This window comes from Notechis scutatus, chromosome 13, assembly GCF_049901735.1.
Source record: "Notechis scutatus isolate UNSWTSFEM ecotype Mainland chromosome 13, rNotScu1.2, whole genome shotgun sequence".
NCBI lineage: Eukaryota > Metazoa > Chordata > Lepidosauria > Squamata > Elapidae > Notechis > Notechis scutatus.
In genome coordinates, this window is record NC_142021.1 from 1,260,333 (window position 1) to 1,287,799 (window position 27,467).

Consider the following 27,467-nt stretch of genomic DNA (forward strand, 5'->3'; position numbering starts at 1 on the left):
ACACCCACAGGTGTCTGGCTCTTATCTGGCCGCTGGGAGGACGCTCCATCGACATCTTAAATGGAAAGGCCATCCGGGCGGCTGGTGTGTCCCTAACCTCGGGGGCCTCTGTTGTTCTGGCATGTCACCACATGACAATGCAGGCTGATATTTAAGAAGGCAGAAGAGAGAATGGAGGGAGGAGGGGATTAGCTCACCTATTGCATCCAAAAGAGGAGATGGGTTTATTTATAATCTGGGTTGGGCCTTATTTATTGTCTCCTCGGGCAGAGCAAAGGGGGCACCCGCCGAAGGAACCGTCTCCAAACAGCACCCTGAGCGGCACAGTTGGGTCTTAGAAATGGTGAGTAAAAGGAGGAGAGAGGGAGAGTCCGTGAGTTGGGAGGGGAACAAAAGAAATAGGAATTCAAGCATTCTGGATAAAAAAAAGTGAGTGAGGATGTTCCAAAGAACAAAAGTTCTAGTAGGATGTAGCATGAGATTCCTTTCAGAAAAAGTTTGGATAGGCTACTTAAACTGGCATTAATTGATAGGACTTGGTTTTTGATCAAGACACACGTATTCCTTCACACCTAGGGTGTTTATCAATGTAGATGATTTTATAACTTAGTTCGAAGCAATGAATTAGGGGCGCCCAAAACGGACTCCAACAATTTTTCCTTACTGGCTTGACATCTCTCTCAGACCACTAGTGTGATATGGTCTTCTTTCCCTTCACACATTCTGTCCCTTTCTGCATTCAAATCCTTTCTTAAAACCTCCAATTTACCCTTCTACTTTAAGCACAAATATTTAGTCCCCAAAATGTCAAAATCCATATATCGGTACATCTCTTTCTTTTGGGCATCAAATGTGAAATTGCAAACTTCTTGGGTCAGGGAAACCCCTTCGTGGACTTTTCACGGGGCATTTTCCACGGATGGCACTAAGTCAATAGCCACTAAATACAACCGATCATGGTCCCATAACTATCTTGACCAATAAAGCGGTAAAAATGGTATTGTGTTCGGCTTATGGCTTCAGATCGGAGGCCTGGGGCCATTATTTGACCCAGCAGAAGGGACCTTTAGAAGTGAAGGAGATGCCGCTGAATGATATTGTGTTTTATCTCCCCAAAGGCACCCAAGAAAGCTAAGAAGAGGGCAGAAGGTGCCAATTCTAATGTCTTCTCCATGTTTGAACAGGCACAGATCCAGGAGTTTAAGGAGGTACGTCAACAGAGGCAGTAAAATGTTTGGCAAATCGTTTGTATTACGAATCCAGATGAGCAGAATATCCTGACCCAAAAAACATGGAAAACGTAGGCTTCTGTTCAACTTGCACAATTAAGAGTCCGTATTTGAATTTCAGCCATGCTACATAATCTAAGGCCTAAGGAACTGGACACGCATCCTATCTGTTTTTAAAAAAGCATGGAAGGGTGGGCTTAAGTCCCGGATGATTCTACATTCTTGTAGATCAAAGGCTGTAATAACCAATTTAAAAAGACTTTATTGGGGCTTAATTTGAAGCCTGGCCTTAGTCCTGGAACCTGGCTGAAATGTCCTAGCTGAATATTGCAGCGTAAAGTCTGCCAGATTCCTTGTGCACTTATAATTCCAGCCATGGAAAGTTTGTTTATTTGTTTTGTTTTGTTTTGCCTCCTGGGTCGATGGTATAAGATTGAATTAATTTTTATCTTTTCCTAAACCTTATACATTCCCCCACAGTCTCGGGGACCCCAGAAAGACCCTGAGTTCAATGATGTATCTCGCATAATTACAGAATAGGGCTGGGGAAAGATTTCAAAAGAGGCATTGGAAAGGCTGGGCACACACTTCTGGGTGAAGACAGCTGGGAGCAGCTTCAAAAGCAATGGTGGTCGATCTGACAGCGAGGCGAGGCCCTTTGTACATGCCGCTCCATACCAGACATGCGGTTTCTCCTTTAACAGGCTTTCACCATCATGGATCAGAACCGCGATGGTTTCATCGACAAAACAGATCTGAGAGATACGTTCGCAGCACTAGGTAAGCCAAGAAACGCCTTTACGTTATGAAATCCATCAGTGGCCTGTGAGTAATTTATATAGGATCCCATTGAGGAAAAAAGTGTTTCAATTGTCGTTCCTTTTCCACTGCCCAAAATGTTAATATCAAGATGTAGACCACGAGAAATAAGGAATAGAGAAATCCAGAACTCTGGCTTGAAATAGAACGGACAGTCCCAAGTTTTAACCGCGTTCTAGGTCAAGATGATTTATATATTTCCAAGCCAAAGGCAGCTGGTATGAACGACTGGGCATCTCAGAATTTCTCAATTTTTGCAATGTTGGCAGTAAATGTAAGAAAATTCTCCATTGTTCCACATTAGGCAGGGATGGGAGGGGTGTTACTTGTCTGCTGCTTGCTTGTCAGGCCTCTCAGGTAAAGCAGACAGGAAACACCACTAGATGAGCTGATTCTACTTTAGTGTAAGGCTACATTAACAGAATTTTGCAAGCCTGAAAGTCCAAAACTTCCTTCCCTCACTTTTAATGGCTTGATTCATTAGGGGAGGTTCTTGCTAAGTTTGTTCCTCCGACCACTATGCCACTGGGGGGCTCCTCCCTTTCTTCTCTGATCTTCCCCTCATCCTCAAGGTCATCCACACATTCCGCTGCATTGCCTCAAAATAGCTGCGCCTAGCACAATCGCGATAGGTCTTTCAATAGTTTAAGGGATTCCTTAAGAGGGATTCCTTCCGTTCCCTGCTGAGGGATTATGCTTGGTTTGGTTTTGCTCGCTTTAGGGCGTCTGAATGTGAAAAATGAAGAGCTTGATGACATGATCAAAGAAGCTCCTGGACCAATTAACTTCACCGTGTTCTTGACAATGTTTGGAGAAAAGCTTAAAGGTAAGATTGAAGGCTATGATTTGGTTGCAAGCAGTGAGCACCTTTGGTAAGATGTTTAGGCACCCACCCATACAGACATATATATGGGCACACCCTTGATATATAACCAACCAACCTGGGAAAGAAGAAGCTACAATTGTAAAGACAAGACAAAGCAGATTAAAAGTAGAATCAAGACTAGAACTTCCAAGAATGTGCCGAGAGTGTCACAGGTCTAATAAGTTGTAAGCTGCCCAGAGTCACTTCGCAACAGGATAAAAAAACAAAGAAACAAGCAAACCAACATTTAAGGTCATGTGCTGGATTCCCAATTCTCCTGGAGAGCTTCCTTGTGTGGCTCCAGGAGGGTTTCATTCTGGTTCACCTGCCCATTTATTTTCTGTGTAGCCTCAGCCTTCCCACAAACTTTGCAAGAAGGACCACTTTTACGAAGTATTCAGCTGTCTCAGACTTCCTCTCCATCTCCTCTCCCATCCCCCTTTTATTTCCTTTCCATTTTCCAGGAGCAGATCCAGAGGAAACCATCCTAAATGCATTCAAAGTCTTTGATCCGGAAAGCAAAGGCTTAAAGGCAAGCTAGTAAGTATCTCCGGAGCTTCTCCACTTAAAATGGTCAGAAGATCCCTGGATCCCTTTCTGCCTCTCTCCATCCCTTTCTTCTCACCCCCTTAGTAAGAATATATTTAGCATCACCCCTCTTTGGAGAATCTGCCGTGATGCAAATGTACAATCAGCCTGGCTGCCTATCGTAAAAGCAATTAACAGCTTTTTGTCCCCATGGGCTCCAGCCTGGATTTCAGAAATAAAAAACGCTATCACTTCTATTTTTCACATGGAGGAATGGGTGGGATGGAGACTGATATTCCTTTGCATCTAATCCGGGTTTTTATTTTCCAGCATTAAAGAGATGCTCATGACGCAAGGAGAACGGTTTTCAAAGGAAGAGGTAAGATAAATTTCTGAATCATTCAATGGCCTTTCTTGGGAATGCAATTCAGGAGTACAGCCCGTTGGACTGTCTTCAAAATGAAGATATGCAATTTTACCAAAAGAGCCACTGAGGTATTAACACTCAAGAGGAAATGTTCTGGCTTCTTTGTTCTTCCAGGTAGAGCAAATGTTTGCAGCCTTCCCTCCAGATGTAACCGGCAACCTTGACTATAAGAATTTGGTGCACATCATCACACACGGAGAAGAAAAAGATTAAGAAATGGTGGGAGGCCACTCGGTGTGATGACAGAAGTGATACATTCTCTGGCCAGCTAAGCTGGGCTGTTGTGTCTTCTCTGTCTGTTGTCATCCTCTTGGCAGTCCCAGCCCTTTGTCTGTCCTATCTGTAGAAAGAACGCAGCCATGTCTGGAGAAACCTATTTCTAAAATTGCCTTTGTATTGAATTATTCAGAAAATCTGTGCAGCCCTTGATGAATTATTATGGATGAGGGAATGGAATAAGCTGAACTCACAGCAAGCCATATTTCTTTTCTGATGCCAGAGCAGGGTGCGTTTCTCACTCAGCACACAATGCTAAGAGGCTGTCCAACAACAGTATGTAGAGCTGAGGCTTCACCAACAGGACCACAAATTTGCCACTTCTGCTTTTGCCATTTCTGAAGAGCAGGAGTGGGGAACTATGATTACTATATGACCTCTGGACTTCAACTCCCAGAATTCCTGAACCAGTCATGCTCAGGTTAGGTGAGAGGAAGGCAAGATTCCAACTTAGAAATGGATAAAAGACAGCACACAAACACACACTGCACAACCCAATAACCCCACATCTTGAAAGAGAAAAGCATGAAAATTGGAAAAGGCATCTTGTTTGATGTTCAACTGGAGGAAGGCGTGACTCCCAAAATTTTTTGGCCTGCTGATGTTATTTAGGTTTGCTCACAAAGTTTGTCCCGGTCCAGTGGTGCCAGGGGCTTCCTTGTCACCCAGAGCAACATACAAAGCAGGAAAAAGCCAGGGTGCATCTTTTAAAAGCAGCTAAGTAATCCTATTGTTGGAAGAAGGCAGCCATTTTCACCAGGGCATATCTATGGAGGCTTCCTACCTATCAGAGCAATAGCAATACCACTTATATACCGCTTCATAGTGCTTTACCACCCTCTCTAAGCAGTTTACAGAGTCGGCCTCTTGTCCCCCAACAATCTGGGTCCTCATTTTACCCACCTCGGAAGGACGGGAGACTGAGGCAACCTTGAGACAGTCAGGATCAAACTGCTGGCAGTGGGAATGCAGAGTTCGCCTGCAATACTGCATTCTAACCACTGCGCCACCACAGCTCTATTGATTTACTCACCTGCTATCTCTCTTAATTTCCCTCCGTAGAGTTGCATTTCTATTCCTTTCTCTCCCCAGAGCAACCCCTTGAAAAGGTCAATAGGCACATCTCATCTCCTGCCGATCGTGGAAATGTGAGCCCAGGATCTTTTTCCCTCCCAGTTTCCCCGCTATGTCAGCTGCTACATTCAAGTGAATCTCTTACCCAATGGAAGCACATGGCTGGAACCCCACGATTGTCCTTCTGGGTGCATGTAGAGTTGTCCATCCAAGTAGCTGGTCATGAAGTCAGCTGTAACAGGCAGGCTAACCTAACATAGCTTGAGACACATCCAAAGCTAGTGGCTGCACAGTTTGTGTTGAGCGTCCAGGATTGCAAAACCAAATTTCCAACGTCTACTAGCTTTGGGAGCTGGCCAACCTGAAGTGCTCCAGCTATATTGGGATTACAATTCCCAGGTTTTTCAAGAACTACACACAGGTGCAATCTTTATGGTATGGCATTTGCTCTCTGTTAACATGCTGTGAGATAACACAGCTCATTCACAGTGGGCTATAAATAGTAAAATTGTCTGGTATCTAAAAAAGCACGCACCATTCTTGGATAAATCCGAATCATGATCCTACTTCAGTAACTCCACACCTTGAAAGGCATAGGACCGAAGGACGTTTCCATTTACATCTTAAAATGTCTTATTGAGATGCTCTTCTGTTTTTTAAGATGTAAAAAAATAAGAAAATTAGAAAGGCTTAAGATCTGATGCATAACTCGGTTATAATGGAGCCGTACCCATATAAAATATCAGCCGTATGAAGAACATAAGACAAAGCTTGATCAACACTGAGCCATCATGTGGCTTGTTTAGAAGATTCTGCACCTGAGCTGACGAGGATCAACATGAGGGTTAACCAACATTAGTTCAAGAATGAAGTGGAGCTCATGGATTCCATGACAGGTGCTTCACCTCTTTTCTCTCCATCTGACTTTTGGAGAGTAGGCGCAGCCCAGAGGCCTCCTTGGGGCCTTCCTCTTTTTATTGGGAAAAATGAGGTGCCAGGAACATATCCCTTCATCTTCTTTGGCTAATAGAACCTGCCAAACCAGGGAAATGGCTCGACTCTGCAACAGCCGCACAGTAAAAACATAACAACAACAGAATCGATACCTGTGTCAGGTGTTTCAAGGGCAAGGAGGAGAGTCTCCTTTACAGGGTAATAGAGGGTGGGGGAAAAATGCTGACACTGTAGGAGTCATTTTAAGTGCTCTGCAGCGTCTTTGTCAGAGCAGAGGATGCCTCACATAAAAGTACGTCCAAGGAATTTGTTATCCTGGAAAAGAGGCGAGAAAATGGTTTAACTTCCACAATAGTAAAACAAAAACCTGTTGCAACATGAATGCAGCCCTCATCAAAGTGAGATTCTCTGGTTGCGTTGAACTTTCACTTCTGTCTTTCCAAACTTTGATGGCTGGAGGATGATGGGAGAGATCCCATTAGATATTTGAGGGTATATTTTAAAAAAAAGAGAGAAATTCAGGGAAACCAAAAACATGACTGCAAGCAAGACAGCAAGCTGTAGAAATTCGAGAGGCAAATGCTTTCTTTGTTAATACTTTTTTATCCTATGCAAAGAAAATCCATCTTGATATCCCATTCTGTACTGTGTGTGTGTATATATATGTATATATAAAAGTAGATACATGAATCTAAATATATGAAAGCAGCCGGTGAAGAAAAACGGTTCCTCATCCTGCCGCTCATTTCTATCTTAGCTTCTATACCGGGGACGCTTTCTTTTTATCTTTGCCACTCTCCAATCTTTCCGTGGGGGAATTGCTTCTGGCTTTTTCCTTCTCCTGATTCCCCAAGACCATGGCTCGCAGGTTATTGTGGTCTAGCGGTTCTGCTGTTGGGAAAGGAATGAGAAGTTCAACGAGGTTAGTTTGGAGACCAGGCATTTTCTTTCTTTTTAAAATCACAGTTTCATTGAACCACCGTATTTACACAGCATGAACACAACACCAGCTTGTCTTCTCCCCACTCTTAGGCTCCTTGACTGGTTGATTTGGTTTTTCTTATTTTTCTTGAAATGTCTTTGGGAAAACTCAGGGAAACCAAGAGAAACCTTGGCAGAAAGCAACTTACTGAGAGCATAAGGGAATTCTCTCTGCCCTTCTAAGAACTTCCAAGCCAGTCTTCAATAGCCAGACCCTCGTTCTTGCCGGCTCCAAATTTTGCACAACCGTTTCTTCTTCTTCCTGCAGTTACTTACTAGGCTCTGCCATGTCTGCAAAGGGATCCATGCTGAGAGAAGGTGGAGCCACTTTAAGGGTGTCCATTTTCTTCAGCAGAGCACTCCCGCCCAAAAAGGGATTCAGCATTGGGACGGTGTCCAGCTCCCCTTCGACTTCCTTGTAGCGCAGGAAGGATTCAACCACCAAAAGGTCATTGCTTTTCTTTTCGAGAACGCCTGCAGAGAGAGAAGCAAAGGGAACCCCGGGGGGGAGGGAGGGGTGCTTCACACACCTCACACAATGCGCAAAAAAAACGGGCAGAAAACAAGGGGGGCCTCCTCGTCCCGATTTGGTAGGTGTGACTGTTAGCTCTGGGTTGTTGTTTTGTTTTTTAGATCAGGTTTTCCCAATGAACTCGGTTTGATACTGATAAATTTGGTTTCATTGGATTAAAAGGGGAATTTCTCATTAAAACTTGACGTACGAAGACTACATAAGCTATAAGACAAGTGTTTCCCGACCCTGGGAACTTTAGGAAGTGTGGACTTCAACTCCCAGAATTCTGGGAGTTGAGATCCACCCATCTTATAGTTCTCAAGGTTGGGAAACACTCTAATCAGAGGAGAGGAATCCCAAATGGAAAGACTCAAGACAAATGAGGGAATATGCTGGAAGGCTTTACCTGGCCGAAGACAGGCTCTTATGGAAGGTTCCATAGGTCAGTTTGTATTATTGCCGCTCCTGGCTTGGCACCCCTACACGCAGGGAGCCTCTTAAGGTCCTCTAGGGAAAAACCCCCCAGGCGATCAGCTCAGCGTGCTACCCAGGTCACTCACTGAAATACTGCATCAAATTCTGATCCGTGATCTCCCCCGTCTCGCCCAGATGCTGCGTGATCTTGGTGGCATCACAGCCGATCTTCTTGAACAGGAAGTCCAGGGCGGATTTCAGCTGGTCCAAGATTTTGCTGCTCTCTTTCAGATTGTAGGCATAGAGATTGATCTTTTCGGTGGTCTTCTGCAGCTGCTCCTGTGGGCGGGAAAGGGGGCTGATGGGGCTAGACGAGGGGCTGTGAAAGCCAAAGTATTACCAAGGCCCCCCAACCCCCAAGCTAAGCCCAACTGATTCCCACCCTGAAGAATCACTTTCTTTTATAAATAAGGGACAGGGGACACTGCCCTGGTCTCTCCCCCCCCCCCCACACTGACACACACACACACACACACACACACACACACCAGTTCTATTACATACCTCCATGCTTTTCATATTGCCATGAATTATATCTTCAGCTGCTTTCTGCTGGGATTTCAGATGGCTGATTTCATTCTACAAAGTTCAGAAATGCATCATTTTGGCCTTCAGGCCACTTATGAGTTTGCTAGGTATACTTCCGAAAAAAGCAGCAGGTTCAGAGGATGCCTCTTTGTTTATTTAACTCGGAAGGCTGCTTGACTCTCAAATGACCCTGGCCAGTTTTACATAACGAGAGAGGGCTTAAAAAAAAAAGTGAAAGGAGAACAGGGGTAAGCATGCTCAGATAAAAAACACCCCCAAAAAGAAAGAATGAAAGAGGAAGGAAGGAAGGAAGGAAGGAAGGAAGGAAGGAAGGAAGGAAGGAAGGAAGGAAGGAAGGAAGGAAGGAAGGAAGGAAGGAAGGAAGGAAGGAAAGAAAGAAAGAAAGAAAGAAAGAAAGAAAGAAAGAAAGAAAGAAAGAAAGAAAGAAAGAAAGAAAAGAAAGGAAAGGGGAAAAACCCAAACAAACCTCCCAGGGGCTCAACCAACTTCCTAACCCTCAAACCCTTGTCATCAGAGAGCGGAGTTTCAATTTGTAGGAAAGCTTCCAGAGCGATTTCCAGAGAATCCAGCCAGGTGGATTTCGCTGCGGTCTCTCCCCAAGCAGCCTGGTTTGCCTCTGAAAAAAGGCTTCGCTTTTAAAAAGTGGCCCTCCACCCTTATCATCGGAAGAAGAGTCCCTGAGGTGCAGAAGAGCTGGAGGGCAGCAAAAGCTGAAGGCCCTGACTAGGGAGAGGATCAGCCCTCCAGCTCACGGTGGTCCCAAAGGTGCGTTTTCCAAGAGGCAGCTGGACTTTCTGGGTGTTTTTTTTTTCTTTGAAGACGTTTTGCTTCTCATTCAAGTCAGAGCAGAAGCAGCTTCTTGGATGGGAAGCGATACATCTTCAAAGAAAAAACAACACCCAGAAAGTCCAGCTGCCCCTTGGGGGAAAAACAAAAAACAAAAAACACCCTTGGGACTGAAGACCCCAAGGACCAACCGAGCTGCCCAGAGGCCCTTCTGAAAAGAGAGGTGGGAGGAGAAGGAAGGAGCCCACCTGGACCACCTCAATCCTCTTCTGCAGCCTCTCCATGTCGTTGTTCAGTTCGGTGACATAGCTGAAGTAGGCGAAGTTCTTCCCTTCCTTCTCCAGGTAGTCCTCCACCAGCTGCTCAATGTCCCCGTTCTCCGTCAGCTTCAGCAGCCGCATGTAGGCCACCTCGTAGCTCTCGAAGCTCTCCCCTTTCGACTTGGCCCGCTTCCTGGCCTTGACCGCTGAGAGAAAGTTGGGCTGGCTCTTTAGGAGATACGGGGCCAGTTGGGCTGATTCCCCTACAGAACAACTGACCACCCAGCCAAAAGAGTGCCCACTGGGGTTGTTATTACTAGGCATGCACACACACACACACCCAATTAAAGTGGTGCTGTACAAATTATTAATAGCTTTCATATCTGTGTGTTTATAGAACCCTCTGCATATGTGTGTGGATAGCCTGATTGCTCAAAAGTTCATCACTTGCAACACCAGGCAGCACATGCTAACGTGTGTGTGTGTGTGTGTGTGTGTGTGTGTGTGTGTGCTTTTGAGTCATTGTTGATTACTGGCAACTGGCTTGAAAAGTCCCTGGTAGGACTAGAACTCCTGGTCTCCTGGTTTCTAGCCTGGTGCCTTCACTACGATACCAAACAGGCTCTCGGGAATGGAAAATATTGCGTTGCTGTGTTTTTCAATCCTAGTTTGGGAAGATCCAACGTGTCTGGGGGACATCAGATGAGGCGCCTTTTCTTCTTGCCTCAGATAGCATACCCCCCACCCCTTACATTGGCATGAATCGAGTGACCAAACGGTACCTTCTTCCTTTTTGGCCTGTTCCTCAATTTCACAGCGATCCACCAGTTTGATGAGCATGAATGCCTTCAGCTTGGTCTCATGGTTATAGATCCGCTCCAGCTCCCGAAACTCTATGTTGAACTGGGCAATATCCTTGGACCGCCGTTCATTTATGGCAGAGATCCTTGCCAGAGCTTCAACTCTAATAAGAAACAGAAAAGCAGATAGGAGAGGGAGAGGGAGAGAAGTTGATAAATATCCTTTTTAAAAGCTGCTCTACACGATTAATACGCTGCAAGTTTTGAAAAATTAAGGATGCAAGGAAACCTGTTTGCTTATTCCTTGAAATAGAATTGGTTTTGTATCTGCGGAGAGCATTTGGGCTGGGGCCACGAAGACTTTGGAATAAGAGATTTCCCTGCCTGCCTTCTGTCATCCGAGAATTAACATTTTCCATTTTATTGCAGAGAAGCATGAATCCCATCTTTAAAAAAAACTTTTGTTTACAGGGAGACCCTCCATTAGAAGGGCAATCTCAAATTCAGCCCCAACAGTCGAAGTTGCAGTCCTGAAAGTGAGCAGCGGGTTGCGCCCTTAGTGTCCCACTCCTCCTCCTCCTCCTCCTCCTCCTCCTCCTCCTCCTCCTCCTCCTCCTCCTCCTCCTCCTCCTCCTCCTCCTCCTCCTCACCTCTGCTCGTAGGCTTGTGTTGACTGCTCAATGGATGCATTCATGGTCCTCTTTTTCTGCTCCAGCTTCTTGTAAAGCCGTGAGTAGATGCCTTCAAAAATCGCCTTCTGGCACTGCAGGGTTTCTATTTCTTCCCGGAGCGTGGCGTTTCTGGTCAAGATCGTGTCAAAATGTACTGTGGCCTGGAGGTCAAAGGTTAACATTAGGAAAGGACCCAGGAGGCTCTAAAGCAGGGTTGGGCTTGACGGGCTTCAGGATATTCCGCCAGCAAGTGGCTGAGGTCTGGACTCACAATTAAAAGGGGGGGGGCACCGTCTCTAAAGCGAAGTGAACCACGTTTCTCAAAGTCACGGAAAAGAGCAGCTAATAACGGGGACAGTTATCAGAGGGTGGGATTTGCAGAAGGCATCGTCCCCTTCTTCTTTCTGCAACCCTCCGTGTCTTTATTCCTTACTGACACCTCCAAACTTATGGAGTAGAAATGGTTTAGAAAGGGGAGGTTTGGAGAGCAAGAGGCTTCCAACACCTGAAAGACAAACTGATGCTGAAGTTACACAAAATTGGGCCAGAGTTCTCTGTCCCAGTCCTTAAATGTTCAAAAGAAGCCATAGTATTTTATGTTCACCATCATCTGTTCTACCTGGTGGTTCTAAATTTGGAGTTCTTCTGCCCCCTCAAGTTTATTTTTAAGGGCTGTCCATTGTGGTTCTTATTTCAGCTGCTCCCCTCAAGGTGGAGACAGAGGCTGGTTTCTCCCGCAAGAGGAAGGTTAGCAAGCCTGCAAATGGCAACTTACACGATTGAGACGGTTATCCAGTTTGTGGATTTGCTTCTGAAGCCCCTTCCCATCATACTCCTGCCTCAGCTTCGTCATGAGGACTTTTTGGGCTTGAATCTTTTTTTCCACCTCTTCTATCTAAAAGCAGAGGGAGAAATATCTCAAAACTCTTTCTATTCATTGAAAGGAAATGGTTGGAGGAAAACAACTAATCACTGCAGTGCATTTGCTACTATAATCTCTAAAAATTGGATGCTTAGTTGTGTACAGGTAGTCCTTGACTTACAGCAGCTCGTTTAGTGACCATTTGAAGTTACAAGGACACTGAAAAAAGTGACATATGGCCCGTTTTTCACACTTTTGATTGTAGCCGGATCCCCATGGTCGCAAAATCAAACTTCAAATGCTTGGCAATTGACTCATATTTATGATGGTTGCAGTTTCACAACTCCAGTGATTCACTTAACAACTTTGGCAAGGAAGGTTGAAAAAATGGTACAAAACTCACTGAATGGATGTCTCGCTTAGCAACAGAAATTTGGGGGGGTCAATTATGATCATAAGTCGAGGACTACCAGTACAAGAAGTCATTCCTGCTCCAAACAACAAAAACAGAGCAAAGGAAATTGAGATTGGAGAGAGGAAGAATATTCCCCAAGTAACAGAATTTTCCTCATGTGCTTTCTACAGCTGGCAATCCTTGGGTTTGTGGTCTCTTTGCTTTTGAACTGGAGACGGTGTTTGCACAAGGATTAGGGCATGCTAAACTAGTTTTGATTTGCAGGCAGAGTGTACAGAGGAGTCGAAAGCAGAGAGAGAGGAGGAGAGCTGCGAATCTCACGCTCGCTGCTTGCTTGCTCCCGGGCTGTCTATCGTGCTTCACAACCCCCGCTTTCTAAGTCGCACATTCTCCCAAGCACCTTGTCGTCCAGTTCTGCAATCAGATTCTTGGTGGCTCTGATGAGAGCATCGTACTCGTCTTTGGTCTGCAGAAGGAACCTGAGCTCCATGAAGTTCCGGTCATCTATGAAAAGGTTGCGGGGTGAATTGGTGAGGCTTAGCAGCGCATTAATCTCATCATGTTCTTGTTTCAAGGCATGGATGTGTTTTCTGTAAAGGGAAAAGAAGGCCTGTGTCCAAAGGGTGTTCAAGCATCCCAAACGAGGCTGGCAAAGCGTGAAACCCTAAACCACGGATTACAAGCTGCAGGGGGCTTGAATTGGGTATGTCTCGTCTAATGAAAAGAAGGACCAGGGGTGGCAGGATAGCAATGTTTCAATATCTGAGGGGCTGCCCCAAAGAAGGGGGGGCGGGCGTCAAATTATTCTCCAAAGCCCCTGAAGGCAGAACAAGAAGCAATGGGTGGAAATGAATCCAGGAGAGAAGCAACCTGGAATTAAGGAGAAACTTCCTCACAGGGAGGACAATTCACCCGTGGAACTGCTGGCCTCCAGAAGTTGCAGGTGCTCCATCCCTGGAGATTTTAAAGAAGAGACTGGACAACCGTTTGTCCGAAATGGTATAGGGTCTCCTGCTTGAGCAGGAGGCTGGACTAGAAGGCCTCCAGGGTCCCTTCTGACTCTGTTATTCTGTTTATGCCCTACTACAACATAAGTCATGGTTAGCAGAAGGAGTCAACCGACCAGTGTGCAAAGGTGACTTAGACAGATTTAAGCAGGAGCAGGTAAGCCGGCCTTCACTTTTCTCAGCCATCAGAACATGTGATTGGTTGGCATCTATCCATGTGGGTCATGCCCACCCGTGCCCACCCACTATGGCAGCTCCTGCTTCGTCTCTGGCAGACTCACTCCTGATGGAACAATTGTTGCTGTGTTTTCAAACCAAGCGACTTGCGGCTCTCCACCATGATCCAAAACTGTTGCTGCAGTTTCCTCAGTTCGATGTCTGCCATCATCTCCTTTTCCTTCTCGGTGTAGTCAGAGTTTTCACTCCTGGATGACGTCCTCCGGCGCTGCAAGTCAGATATTTTTAAAAGAAAAGGGTGTTTTTTCCTTTAACTGGGCTTACGTTTCCTGTGGGATTACAATTCCTCATTTCCCCAGGGAAGCTATTTCCCCTTTATTCAGAGTGAAATAAAGTAAAGTTATTCCATCAGAACCAAGCATTGACTTTCCCGAAACCTACACAAAGGAGGGGCCTATTGTTCAACTGCCGTGACTAACCTACCATGGCTTGCAGGGGAGGGGGAGAACAGGTGGGGCTTGCAATACTTGACCAAGTGGGATACTTCAGCTCATTGGTTCAGCCAAATCAAATGCAAAACAGAAGACATGATTCGGATGGTGCAAAGGCCGGTCCTTTTCTGCAATTCAGACAAACTCTGCCAATCACAAATACAGCAACGGAACACGTTAAGCAAGGTTGCCTCCTTTACCTAAAGCCTTGCTCAGACTGTCTGGCTTTTGCAAATATGCTCTTGATTGGGGCAGGCAGACAGACAGACAGACAAAGTGTTTCTCAACCTTGTGAACTTCAAGATGGGTTGACTTCAACTCATAGAAGTGTCTGGGGAATTCTGGAAGTTGAAGTCCACCCATCTTAAAGTTCACAAGGTTGAGAAACACTGAGAGAGATGGAAGATGATAGACTGGATGGATGGATGAATAGATAAACAGAAGCTATTCCTAAACTAAATCGAACCCAGCCTAGCTTTCATAAGTGGAAAACAAAAGCACGCTCTAAAATGAAACCAGCAGCCAACAGCATTCCAAGACTGCACAATAAGGGCAGCTTTCTTCTACACGGTGCCCTTCACACGCATGGGATGAGCTCTCCATCAATCCCTTTTCCTGCACTGCCTGGAACGATGGCATCTTGAAGGCAGCAAGTTACCAAAGGCTGCAAGGAGATGGGCCCCTTGGCTCAGCCGTCTAAAATGAGAACCAGGAAGTGGGTGGTGGCAGCAGTCAGTCAGGCTTCCGTGCCATGGCTAAGCAACAGCAGACAAGGCGCAGACTCTACAATTATCCAGGCTTAATGATAACAACCATGTTTACCAGCGCCTTCATGTTTGCCTGGATTAAGGCTTGATGCTTCTGTTAAGGAAACCAGGTTAATCCTCCCCAAAACGAAGCCTGAAAAAAAGGTAACAAAAAAGTTTTCATCAGAAGAGTTTCGGTCATCCATTTGCAAGCAAGATGTCTCCCTGGACCTCTTTTCCACATCCCTTCTCCTCTCTTTTGGTACGGGACAACAGGCCCAGATGGTTTCCTCAGCGTATTAAAGGAACATTGACATGATGTCATCTGAGCCATGTTCACTTAAAATTAGGGGGCGGAACAGATGGCAACGCTCCGTCCAAACCCATTCAGGACTGGGGTTTCCATAGAGATAGCAAGAGAGCACACTGAAGCACTGTGCGCCCTCCCCTCTCATTTCTCTGGAAACCCACACACCAAATGGACCGGATGGAACATTCGGAGAGGTCTGGGAATGGTGAAGTTCAGCCAGGATGACGGGATGGCAAAGAAAGATCCGGCCCCAGAGAGAGAAGTTGGCAGCTCATTTTAGTCTGCGTCTTTCTGCCTGATCTGGCATGGTTCACACGCTTCCCTTAAGACCTTGGCTTAAACTCATAAAGGCTTCAGGAACTCCTGTTTTTCGTTTAAAAATCAAACTCCAGTATTTTCTGAAACACGACTTTAAAAGAAAATCAGTAGATTGAAACAGGTGGGACAAATTTGTGCACCAGAAAAAGATGGCAGACTTAAGCAAGGGCCACAGCTGAATTGCAAGAGTGCTCAGTCTAGACTTGGGAGTTCACAGATTCATCACCTCTTATTAGTCCTGAATCGGATTGAAACAGGCGATTCAAGAGATCTGAAGCCTGAATGGATCCTTTTCATTATTTATTTACCTTATTTTACCTATTCATCAAATTTCTATACTGCCCACCTTGCCTAAGTGACTCTCAGCAGCTTACAAATGAAAACCCTGGAAAGCGACATAGCTAAAAACAGTATTAAAAACAGAGGTGGAAAGGTACAGAGGTTTGAAAAGTGCCCTCAAGCCACAAACCACGCCCGGGCTTGCATGCCACTCTTAGACCCTCATGCCAGTTGGCACAGTTAGATCTTGATGCTTTTCCAGAAAGCCTTCCGAGGTCAAGACATTCCATGGAGCAGGGAGGCATCATGCCCGGCTTCCCTGTAAGGTGTAGCAAACTGGCATTGCAAGTGCAGACGTTCCTCTCCTGATACCTTTTTGTTCTCCTCCGACTTTCAGAACTGAGCGCAAACTGCTTGGGTTGGAGAACCTGCCTTAAGCCGCTTTGGGGGGTGGGGAGAAACCCCGGTTATTAAAGAGCATCAAAGCAGACAGGGAAGCGATGCGGAATGAGTCAGAAATCGTGACCAAAGCGGGGCTAAGGAACACGCGCGTGCGCCAAGTAACCTTCCTCAAACCACCCACGGTGTGTTCCCACTCTCGGGCGCTCTCCCGGCGTCTTGCCGTCCCCGGATTTCTCCCTTTCCTTCAGAAAGTCGGATCCAAGCAGGGCAACCCCAGCTAAGCCGCAGGTTCTCTCCGGAGCCCCGGCTCGGCTGAGTGGAACGCGCGGACCGCGGCTAATTCCACGCACAATGCCGGGGCCCTTTATGAGCCGGCCGCGTCCCATTGGCTGTGCCGGGCGGGGGGGCGTTCCAGGGAGACCCTGCCCGCCGGCTCCTTTCCCCGCTGGGCAGGGGCTTAAGCCAGGCTTGGGCTCCCGCAGGAATTGCCGGCAGGAAGAGCTCCACGGACAAGGGAGGGGACATCTAGCCATGAAGGATTGGGGGAAAGCCTTGAATAAAGACAAAATGAATGACCCTGACCCCATCGATTCAGGGAAACCTTGGGCGAAGGGAGCGTTTCTTAACCTTGGCTAGAAGCTTGAAGACGGGCGGGCTTCAAATCCCAGCTATGCGGGCTGGGGAATTCTGGGAGTTGAAGTCCATCCATCTTCAAGCTTCTAGCCAAGACGGAGAAGCACTAATACTCCTGCAACGCACCTGTTCTTTTCTCTAGTGGTAGTTGATATTGACCACAACCTCTGGATGTAGGGAGTTCTCAGGGTGCAAAGATAGCAATGGTAAGGTCTTTCAGAGAATCAGAATTTGCATTGCTCTCCCAATGCTCAAATTAAACATAGTTTCCGAGGGGCAAAAAACCCTTTTATTTCTTGGTTGGGCCATCCTGATTACATTTTGCAGGTGTTGGGGAGTAAGTTCTCCTGTCTGCCTCCCCCAGAAGCGGAAGTTAATTTGCTTCCGTATGGTTAAAGAACAACAACACCCCTCTGTGGCATTCTTCATTGTGTCCAGCTTCTATGGGCCCTATTCTCCATTGTTTATCAGCTGCGAACAAACAGTCAATGAAACTGCTGGGAAAGGAATTGATGCAGTCCAGCCTCTTTGTCTGGGTCACACAGCACTAGAGAAATATTTGCTTTGACCCACAGAATGACTTCTCTTTTTCTCAAGTCCCACAGCCCTGTGGCTTGAAAAATGGGTGTGGCTCCCGTTTCAGTGGGTTTTGGGTTGCTGCTCAACAAAATAAGGAACGAGCTGAGGAGAATTTTAAAAAAATGATAATCCTGGGTGTACTGAATAAATCCATGAACTTTGGCCCTGTGACTTCCCTCCAGAAGTTGTGTGCTCCACCACTGGAGGCTTTGAAGAAGAGACTGCACAGCTGGTTGTCCTGAATGGTACAGGCTCTCCTGCTCCAGTGGGGGATTGGACTAGAAGACCTCCAAGGTCCCTTCCGACTCTGTTATGCCGTTAACACATCATACTGTGGCTTAGTACAAGATGAGCAATCCGGGGTTTCCCTTTCAGATGGAGAGAGGCCTTTTCCAGCAAGGATCAGCACTCTGGGCAGCTCCCACTGGTCTCTGCTACCTGAACTCTACAGGGATGTTACACATATTATAGCAATAGTCACATACTTTAGCCACCTACGGTTCACAGCCCCAATGGTTGCCTATGCATGCACATGTGGCTTGGTTTGCATTCATGTGCTGCATCAACCCTAAATCAGAGAAACCACTTATAACTATGTTATGTAATGTGAGCCTGTGTGTTATAGTTTTTCCAATAAACCACAGGTAAGAAAGCCAAGGACTTTGCATAATACATTCAGGTAGCATCACTTCAGATCAGGTGTTCTTGGGAAGGCTGGATTTTCTATTTTGGTAAGCCATCTTATTTCCCTGGCTGTTGAGCTCAGCAGACCTCTTTTGCATAAACATGTTTAGTATTGGGCTATTAAAAGCTCCATACTACCTCTTAAATTACAGCCTGCCACTAACCACAGATGGTGGAATCCTGCCAGGAAATTCAGGTTGAGGCGGGGAGTTCTCGATTCAGGAGGCTGCAGTACCACAACCGGTTGCCTAGCAACCTGGATGCAAATTCCCATCCCGTCAGAAAGCATTTGTCTTTCCAGCAACGACTTGGACCTGGGAGCTCAAAGGGGAGGATTGGGGGGTGGAGGGGAGTTAATGAGGTGGCTTTAAAAAGGCAGCTCCTACGCAATCTTCAATCTTCGGGGAGTCTCTTGGAGGCAGGGAATTCATAGCATAAAAAAGAAATGCTTTGTTGTTGTTGTTGTTTTAAAAATGGGACTGAACTAAAAATGGCACAGCACAAAGATGTTCTTTCACAACAGTTGCAAGATAGCAGTTGATGGGATCGCTGAGTGAAGAATCCTCCAAAATAAATCTTCTGGGATTAAGTATGGTAGGACTAACTCTCACAAAGTGAACTTTAAAAAAAATAATCCTTAATAGTGAAGATGAATGAGACTTTCTGAAACAAGATGGCAATATCTCATGAGGCTGCAGCTTGGTGTAGAGAATACTGCCTTCTCGTGTAGAAGGTCCTCCACTTAATGTCCCCAAGAGCTACAGCCAGCGGCCTAGATGAACGCACGGTGAACTTGGGGCAGGCAAGGTATCTGCTAAATTAATAGATAATTAAATTGTGGGATATGGTGTTTTGAGATGGCAATTTGTGGTTCGATGACTTGAAAAAGACATAATAAAGGTTGAAAATTGTGTGCCTTTGAGCATCAAGGCCCAAGCAAGAAGGAGTCATGCCCTCCTCTGGGATTCCACACTGCACAAATGTTTGCAATATGTGGTTACCTATTAAATCTCAGCCTGTTATATAAATCCAACAGTTGTGGTTTGTTAACCATAGTTTGTGGTTGAACACAATGTATACCCCTGGCCATTCTGTCTTACTTAACCAATATGGATAAAATAGCAAGCTGGCTTAGCAAAATGTGTGACTCTAGCAGGACATTATGGGGGGAAATGAGCCCAGTCAAATGGCCATCTAGTCTGATCCAAAGTTTTCGAAACAGATTTTGGAAGGATGATATCACCGTGCTTAGAATCCCTCCTAGTTTGGGTCTAAAAATGCAGCTCCTACAAGATTCGTCTGGGGAAAAACATTAGAGGGTTGACAATGACTCACACATTACCATTTGAAGAGACAGGAGCACCCTTATGAGAATGTGTCTGGAGCAGTTTCATATTTATGCTTGGCCTATTTCCTTCCATTCAGGGTGTTTAGAACAAACGATCTACTCCGATTAATGCCTTTCTGGTCTTTGTGTTTCCAACCCCCTGACTGGTTCTTGCTGTTCCATTAATTGAGATTAATGTCTCAATCAGTTTCATAAAAGTGCAATTGTTGCTGGGAGATGAATCTCATGTCCATTGTGGCTCCAGATGTATTTATTTGGTCCTGCAATTAGCTGGTTTGTCACAGCAGCTGCCAAAGTGAAAGCTCATCAAGAATTGTACTGCTATTGTCAAGACTTGTTTTTTCAGAGAGGGGAGAAGTTTTAAAAACATATTTCATATTTTTGTTGGATAGTTTAACTATTTCAGTCTGCCCAACTAGGACTCAATGAATATTAATGTTTAAAACTACTTGTTGCTTTATTCCCTGAAAAGTTTAGCTTGACGATTGAGAGATTAAGTATATTTCCTTAATCTGGGGCTTCCAGATAGAGTTGGCCAACATCTCTTATTATTTTTCCCAGGGAGGAGAGCTGCAAGTTGCCATTCCACATGTCTAGAGGAATAAAGTAGGAGCAATTCTTCTTGTGCACTTGGGCCTTTGGGTACTTTTCATATCAGAAAGTTGCATTGCAAAAAAAAAAGAAGATTGTTTTTTTTTAAATTTAAGTCTCCCAACAGTATTTTGACAGACTGTTTAAAATGTGGTTATGCCACATCTTTCTTTCCTGTAAGTGGGCGGTGCTGGCATCCCCTTTTGGGTCCTTGACAATGCAGATGTAATTCACAAGCACCCTTCATATCTCAAAAGGGAAAGTTAGGACGGTCACGGATCTCCTTCAGAAGGCCACACTGGGTGGAAAGGAAAGTTGTCGAGCAGATTTGGGAATAGAATTATTATTTCCTGGTTTTAGTGTTATATTTAGCTTCCAAGGATTTATGTAACATCTCTGACACATACTTTCAAAATGTACAAGCTGTACAAGCCATACTTCACCTCAAGATTTGATTTGATCAGGTTTATGGCGAGAGAATTCTCTCACAGTCTGGAGTCTTCTAACAAGTCATCCTATCCCTGTCTGGATTTCCAAAGCTCTTCACTATATAATTAAGCCTAATTTTTTAATGCAAGTTGCAGAACCTGAACAATTAAGTGCCAATGATATTGTAGAATCCTGGCAAACTTTCTAAAGGCTGCAAGGAAAAAGAAATGGTTGCTGAACGTGGAAAATCCAATAATTCTGAGGGATGTGAAACATCTATTTAGCAGAAGGAAACCCCTTCTGCTAAAAAGAAAGCTGGTCTACAAAAAGAAGGTCATTCGATTCTGGGAGACTTCAGATTAAAAAGCCAGTACGGCAAAAGGCCTTTGAAAAGGTGCCAAGAGGAAACAAATGAGGAGTGCTTATCACTGGATCATGAAAATACTGTGTAGATATCAAGTTGGGAGAAAGTACGGCGTGTGTTGTCTTTCTTATTCCCTTGTTTCCAGATATCCAAAATCCAGGTTGGCTGTGCCTTGAGATAATCAGTCTTATCCGGTTAGTAAGCATTTCAAGAAAGTTGTCAGAGAAGATTTTGAGAGCTGCTTTGATTCCAGCAGGATGGATATCAAAATATTCCCCAACCCCAGTTACTCATTATGCTTGGCCACACGGAGTTTGATCTTCATTAGATGAGTGGCTTCCCAAGGCTTGGCTCGGCAGAAGATCTTGTGCTTTTTCCAATCCACAGGGTGACTAAATCACTAGCCGTATCTCTGGAACTGATCGTCCTGGGTGCCCGGTTCCACTTAAATTGGGAGGGAGAGGGCCGGAAGGCATGCCTTGCCTCTATGAAAAGCAGCTACGGATTTCCTCTTCCTTCAAAGAATCTGTTCTTGTGTATGCAACGATGCCGGCTGACTGCCCAGGTGCTCTGGGTCCATATCCAGCTATCAAGATCAGATCCAGAGGAAGGCTGCTCTTAGGCCTTGTAGGGAGTCATGGTTGACTGAGGACTTAAAGCCCTGTGTCCCTTCTGTTGCTGGGCAGACAGCATCCTCACAATTATACTAGAAGACAGTTTCAGTGAGTAGACAAAGATAAGGAAAACCATTTGTTTGCAGGACGAGATCTCAGCTGTGGGCAAAATTGTGCTGCTGTCCTTTTGGAAGAAAAATGTTTTCTGAGAGCTTTTTTCTTATCTTTTCTAAATCTACCACTGAGGATATCTCTGCTACAAAGCAGGAAAGTGGAAAAGGGGAGTTGATCTAGGCAGGTAAAAAACTCCAATTAAATTACCTTTTGTCCGTTCAGACATACCACCTCTACCCTCCTACCATTTATTTTCCTTTTACAAATCCTCTATCACAGCAATGGAAATGATCATTGCTGGCACACCCATTTAGATAAGAGGGACTTCCAAGAGTACAACTGCATAAGGAAACCGGGTCCTGCCCACATCTTTCCTGTAGTCAGAATCGGTTGGGTGTTTCCAGTTTTTCAGTCTATTTCCACTGCAATGAACATATATTTAGAGATGTTGAAATACTTACTGAACTGGGTGTGTTGCCGTGTTCTCAGTTAGCCGTAAGTTCTTGTTACTTGGTTTCAAATTATTGTGATTGATATTGCTGTATTTGGACGACTGACAGAATCATACACTCCATAAAGGAAAATGGGAAACAGCCAGCTCCTTTATGGGGATGGCACCATCAAGATCTTGTGTTCTTCTGGATAGACCTGCAAGATGGGTAGGGGGTCACCCTTTCCCTTTCTGTTTCTTTTCTACATTCCAATGTCAGTAGGGAGGCTACAAAGAGACAAATTTAGGAGGGCTGTTTAGGATTTCCCCTTAGATTAAAAGCTCACAAGTACATAGCTCGAATGCTGGAACTTAACTGTCAAAAACCAGATAACGGACTGGTAAAAACAGCCCTCGGGAGGGGTCCTGTGGGAGAATTAGAGAATCCAGCAAGCTTCCCATGCAGGGAGAACCAGATGTTGTAAGACACACAGGAGGTTCAAAAACCTGTATTTGCCTTGTTATGGAAGGCTGGTAGGCGATTAATTTTCAGCGGAAGATTAATAAGTAGGCAGAGAGCATTTGATCCTACCTTGATTTCTTTCTACCTACAGTCATTCTTAGGGGCCATTTTAATCTGCTTACTTTTATCCTACCTGGGCAACAGAACTGGACATCAGGTCTGGGGAAGGGAGGGGTGGGCCCGGATAGAGAGTTGCATGGCAGAATAAGGAGGCAGAGGAAGATTAAGAAGTGATGTTCTGGAGTAAATTCTGGAGGAGGGCAAATGACTGTTAGGCATTTGCAGAATGACCAGGAAAAACAGAATCTGCTGGTGTACATCTGACTGGCTGACATTCTGCAATAGAACATTTTGAGGCTGTTCTCTCTTGTTTGTGAACCCGAGGATTAGAAGCAACCAGCAACTCAGCTTCCACTGTGATTAGTTTGATGCATTTATTAATACCAACTATTTGTCACAATGAATTTCGCATTGAAAGGACAGGAGTGGGGAGCTGATTTCCTGCCAAGGACTACATTCCTCTAGGAGCAATCTGTTGGAGCCTGCACATCAGAAGGAAAAAGACAGTGAGCTGCCCAGGGTCACATATATGAGATGGGAAGCAAAAGAAAAAAGAAAGAAAGAAAGAAAGAAAGAAAGAAAGAAAGAAAGAAAGAAAGAAAGAAAGAAAGAAAGAAAGAAAGAAAGAAAGAAAGAATAGCGCCCAAATTGGGTTCTTTTCTTTAATGATCTTTTCTGACACCCCATTTCTTTCCTTCCTGCCATTTCCTTCCCCCCTTCATATTATTTCTCCATCTGTTTCGGCTTTAGCTGTTCTCACTTTCATTCCCCCTGCATGAGTTTAGACGGAACCCACAGGTGACTCACCCCTAAAATGAAACAACAGGAAGTTTGCAGCCACTGTTAAATTTGCTGAAGTCAGCAATAAACTGATAAACACATATATTTATTGGTTATTTTTCTTTTTGATGAATGCAAATGGCTTTGGCACTGTCTTGGAAAATACATTTTAATTGCCGTTACATATGAAGTTTGAAACTATAATCCCTTATCCGAGTCAGCACAATGTATTAAGAGGTATTTTTTAAAGTCAGATGAAGCTCAGCCAGGCTTCTAGGGAAGGATATTGTACCCCTGAAGAAGGGGCAGTGACACAGCACTTCCTCAGAGCGAACGTGGGATGAATATGAAAAACACACTCTGGGCCAGGCTGTCATATTGACCGGAATAAAGGAGGGAAGGCAGGAATACTTCACATTTCCTGTGGAGTTGGCTATGCAGCAGAAAGGCAGCACCAGATCTTCTAATGCAGTTATGAAAGAGGCTTAAAATGAAAAAGCAAAGGAGATGAATAGCTGACAATATCAGGTATCCCAGACTAGGGCTGGAGATATGCAAATGCAGACTCTGTTCTCTAAGCACCACAAATGGAGCAAAAGTCTTCATCCTGAATTACAGAACGAATTCCAGTAAAAAAAGAAACACACCCCAACTCTCATTGCTTTATTTGCTAGACAGAGACACGAAAGACACGGCATTATTGTGGTTCGAACATAGGATCCCTGAGCATGCTGGAAAAAGCATGCCTCTGGTTTGTACAGGTCTTTTTTTTCCCTGCAGGAAGGAGTAGGAGAAGCTCAGCACTTTGATAAGAATCGTCAGAAAAGGGAGCGATATGAGAACATGGGAATAGGAATGTCCTGTGCGTGCATTTGTCTCTTTGCAAGGGTGTGCAGGAGGGAGAGACTATATATAGTGTATGTGTATGAACTTATATGAATATTGACTTATACTGGTATAGAATAATTTCCAGGAATACTTTGCTTCACCAGAATTCTTCTTTTTTTAAAAATGGTATCTACTTTTTCCCCACTTTTGGACAAAAATATTCAATGACATTTAATCTTTGCCATCCTCAGTGCTTATCACTGGGTAAACTCAAGCATCCATCTTTTATCTGCAGGGAAACTTGGCCAAAGACTGCTAAATTAAACTGATCAGTCAATGTCACTTAAGTGAGATCCTATCTGGGAAAGAAAGACCAAAATCTACTTACACCCCCCTGCCCCCAAAAGTTTGAGAGCAACATCTCACAAAGTTTTATTCGTTCCTTATCACAAATGTAATTGTAATTCTGGAGACTATTTCAAACATTACTGGATGCACTGGGCTCTTTTACAACTTGGTTTTTCCAATCTTTCTATTTGTCTTTTAAGGAACCATAATATTATCAGGCACTGCACAACTTCATCCCACAACCAAGAATGTGTTTATCATGATCCGAATGTTAAGATTTATATGACCAAAAGGGGAAAAAAAACAATTTGTTTGTTTTATAACTTACATTTTGTTTGCCGTTTCAGTCTCCAGCTCCTTCTAAATCAAGCTTTTCCAATCTGATGTTCCTCAAATATGTTGGGACTGCAATTCCCAGAATTCCCATTCCGCAGAAACCAGATTACAAGTAAATCATATGCTGCTTGAAAATTCATTGGTGGCATCTGTTTGATTGCAGCTACAGAAGGGAGACAAACTGGGTTTAAGTGGCCATTTTTCTCCTCTACTTTTGCTGGTTCTAATTTCACATAAGCCAAAAACTATATTATCTGCTGATAAAATTATACTCTTGACAAAAATTAAAAACTACATCAGTTAAAACAGTTGAAATCTATTGGGAAATTGTCATTTTGAACAGCCTAGAATCTTAATGCAATTCTGAATCAATGAATTAAATACTGACTCAAACAGAAGAGGAACCTGAATTATCATTGATTTTCCCAGATAATGTTAATAATAATAATATTAAAAAATGGACAGGAGCTGGCAGAAATTTGACAAGCAACATGTCTTCTAAAATTTTAAAATCAAGGGTGGTGTTGAAATGAATTATTTCCTTCAATTATATGACCTCCTGAAATCTTTTTATATCAAAAACTATTTTCCTTATGACTGCTTTATGACAATTTTTGTGGGGAGGGGGACAGCAGTTGTGATGTTTCTAAACAGCTGAATAGTAAGTTCCAAATTGTGGTGTTGTGACTTTCACTTTTGAAATGTTGCTGGGGAAAATGCATTAATTTGCAGGGGGGGGAAAACCAACCTGGAAAACTTCTCAAAAGCATTTTAAAGCTGAGAAAAATATATGAAATGTATTACACTTGAATGCAATCTAATGGTATACAAACTAGGAAACAGGCAAAACACAAAAGAGGCTTTTCTGAAGAGAGGTTGGACTGGGCGTGATTGCTTATTTCTTTTTCTAAAAAAAAGCACAGTACATGAAATGTACAGAATCCCTGTCTGAACTTTGCACACATTAACAGTATAATATCGCAATAAAAAGTACATTAAAAGTTTGAAGTACAATTGCAGAAGTATCCTAAAATTACAAAGTGTGTGTCTCATGGTCTCACAGTTGTAAAACTGTGGATATTGCATGACTGTTTGTCACATGTTGTTTCATGACCCTGCTGAGCGAGAGTTGGATTTGGGGAATTTTGTGGGTGCTTCATACATGGAAGGAGTTCAAATTTGCAAGAAAAGTTGATATTCTGTCAGTCTTTTTTTTTTTTTAAAAAAAGAGGGGGGGAATGAAAAAAAAAAGATCAATGTAGCAAAATATGGTCTTATTCAGAATTCTATTCAGGTTTGTTCTCTTCCATCTCCATTATCCCCCTACCGACCCTGGTCTGTGCCCACAAAGCAGCCTTACTGGGAGGAAGAGAGAGAGAAAAAATAGTTAGGGGAAATCTTCATCACTGAGTCTCTTCACCACTTGAAAAAAAACGTAGTTTCATCTTGCATCACTTCCTGCCTCCTCAATTGTGCAGGAAAGTGTTGCCACACTAAAAGCTCTTAACGGTGCTGCTGTCTGTCACACTTTTGCCATTTTAAACATGTCAGATGAAAAGGAAATGCATGTTCTTCCTGACTTTCCAAAACCTGCACTTTTATTTTTCTGATCATTCGTGCTGTCTGTTGGTGCTCAGTACATCTACAGAATTTCAGCATTTGGAATATATTCCAAAGACAAGCTTTGTTAAGATAATTCTATATATTCTGTTGTTTGACATACCTTTGTTCAGTAAAGCCATATGAATTTTGAATTTATTTCATAAAAAGCATACGGTGGCCATTACACAAATATGATGTCCACAGCATGATTGTAATCTGTCAGAAATTAAATTACAGGTTTTTTTTAAAGGCAGAAATGTGTCAGGATCTTCGGTAATCAGCAACCCAGTAAGACCACAAAAAGCACCTACAAAGAAAAGAGAAATACAAAAGGAAAATTAAACAAACAAGCTCTTCCAAATTGGGGATTTGGAGGAGGCAGCAGTGAAAGAAATGCAAAGCTAGAGAGCAGAAGGAATAAAGTCACCCTGTATTATTTAGCCAAATTGTCATTCAAGGCTTGGGAAATGCCAAGAGCGAGGAAGAAACATTGTTTGTGGATGCTTAGTTTTGTCAAGCAATGCAAATATAAGAGATCAAGAAGGGATTTTCTTGGAATGTGTGCTGATTAGATCCCTTCTGTGTCCCAAAGAGTTATTTGGGGGCAAATGGAAGGGATTTCATACATTTAGGATTCACTTCTGTACATGGGGTTTTAACTAAACACATTAGAATAGAAAGACGACACTCGACTGCAAACTACAAAAAGGGCTTGTGGTATTTTGTTTGGGTTTCTTTTATTGGCACAATTATAGCTTTGCAAAGGAGTCTACATTTTCTTCACTAAGAATAACTCATTCCATAAGGCAGTTTGTTGTGTTAAAACATACTTGTTAAAACTTGCCTAGTCCTAAGGAATATACTGTTGTTGCTTTGAACCATTTAGTCTTGTCTGACCCTTGGTGACTAGTTTATAGGCAAGTGCTCTCCTTGCTATGAAGTCCCTAAAGGAATATGCTCCTGCCTATTAAATAGTGGGGTGGGATAATT

General features: G+C 44.0%; 2 protein-coding genes across 2 annotated transcripts; one reads left to right on the plus strand and one right to left on the minus strand.

Annotated features, from left to right (window-relative positions):
- The first annotated feature begins 266 nt into the window (after positions 1-266).
- MYL2 (myosin light chain 2) lies at positions 267-4,281 on the plus strand. Its single transcript, XM_026686810.2, has 7 exons — positions 267-343; positions 1,119-1,208; positions 1,934-2,009; positions 2,770-2,874; positions 3,378-3,453; positions 3,772-3,820; positions 3,983-4,281. Exons 1-7 carry the CDS (start codon positions 341-343, stop codon positions 4,079-4,081), a joined length of 498 nt encoding a protein of 165 aa, XP_026542595.1. The 5' UTR covers positions 267-340; the 3' UTR covers positions 4,082-4,281.
- CCDC63 (coiled-coil domain containing 63) lies at positions 3,981-13,928 on the minus strand. The gene is made up of 10 exons (XM_026686803.2): positions 13,773-13,928; positions 12,885-13,074; positions 11,983-12,102; positions 11,187-11,368; positions 10,519-10,700; positions 9,725-9,942; positions 8,646-8,720; positions 8,228-8,420; positions 7,430-7,627; positions 3,981-7,063 (listed from the first exon to the last, which is right to left on the minus strand). The coding sequence occupies exons 1-10, from the start codon at positions 13,877-13,879 to the stop codon at positions 6,933-6,935; spliced, it is 1,596 nt and encodes a 531-aa protein (XP_026542588.2). The 5' UTR covers positions 13,880-13,928; the 3' UTR covers positions 3,981-6,932.
- Positions 13,929-27,467: the final 13,539 nt, after the last annotated feature.

What these genes read in the sequence shown, in the direction of transcription:
- CCDC63 (XM_026686803.2), bottom strand. Translation starts at nt 13,879, where the DNA reads ATGATGGCAGACATCGAACTGAGGAAACTGCAGCAACAGTTTTGGATC. An exon ending in GCAATATGAAAAGCATGGAG is followed by an intron (nt 8,421 to 8,645) that starts GTATGTAATAGA and finishes TCCCGCCCACAG; the next exon opens with GAGCAGCTGCAGAAGACCAC. An exon ending in GAATTTGATGCAGTATTTCA is followed by an intron (nt 7,628 to 8,227) that starts GTGAGTGACCTG and finishes CTCTCTCTGCAG; the next exon opens with GCGTTCTCGAAAAGAAAAGC.
- MYL2 (XM_026686810.2), top strand. An exon ending in AGATACGTTCGCAGCACTAG is followed by an intron (nt 2,010 to 2,769) that starts GTAAGCCAAGAA and finishes TGCTCGCTTTAG; the next exon opens with GGCGTCTGAATGTGAAAAAT. An exon ending in GTTTGGAGAAAAGCTTAAAG is followed by an intron (nt 2,875 to 3,377) that starts GTAAGATTGAAG and finishes TCCATTTTCCAG; the next exon opens with GAGCAGATCCAGAGGAAACC.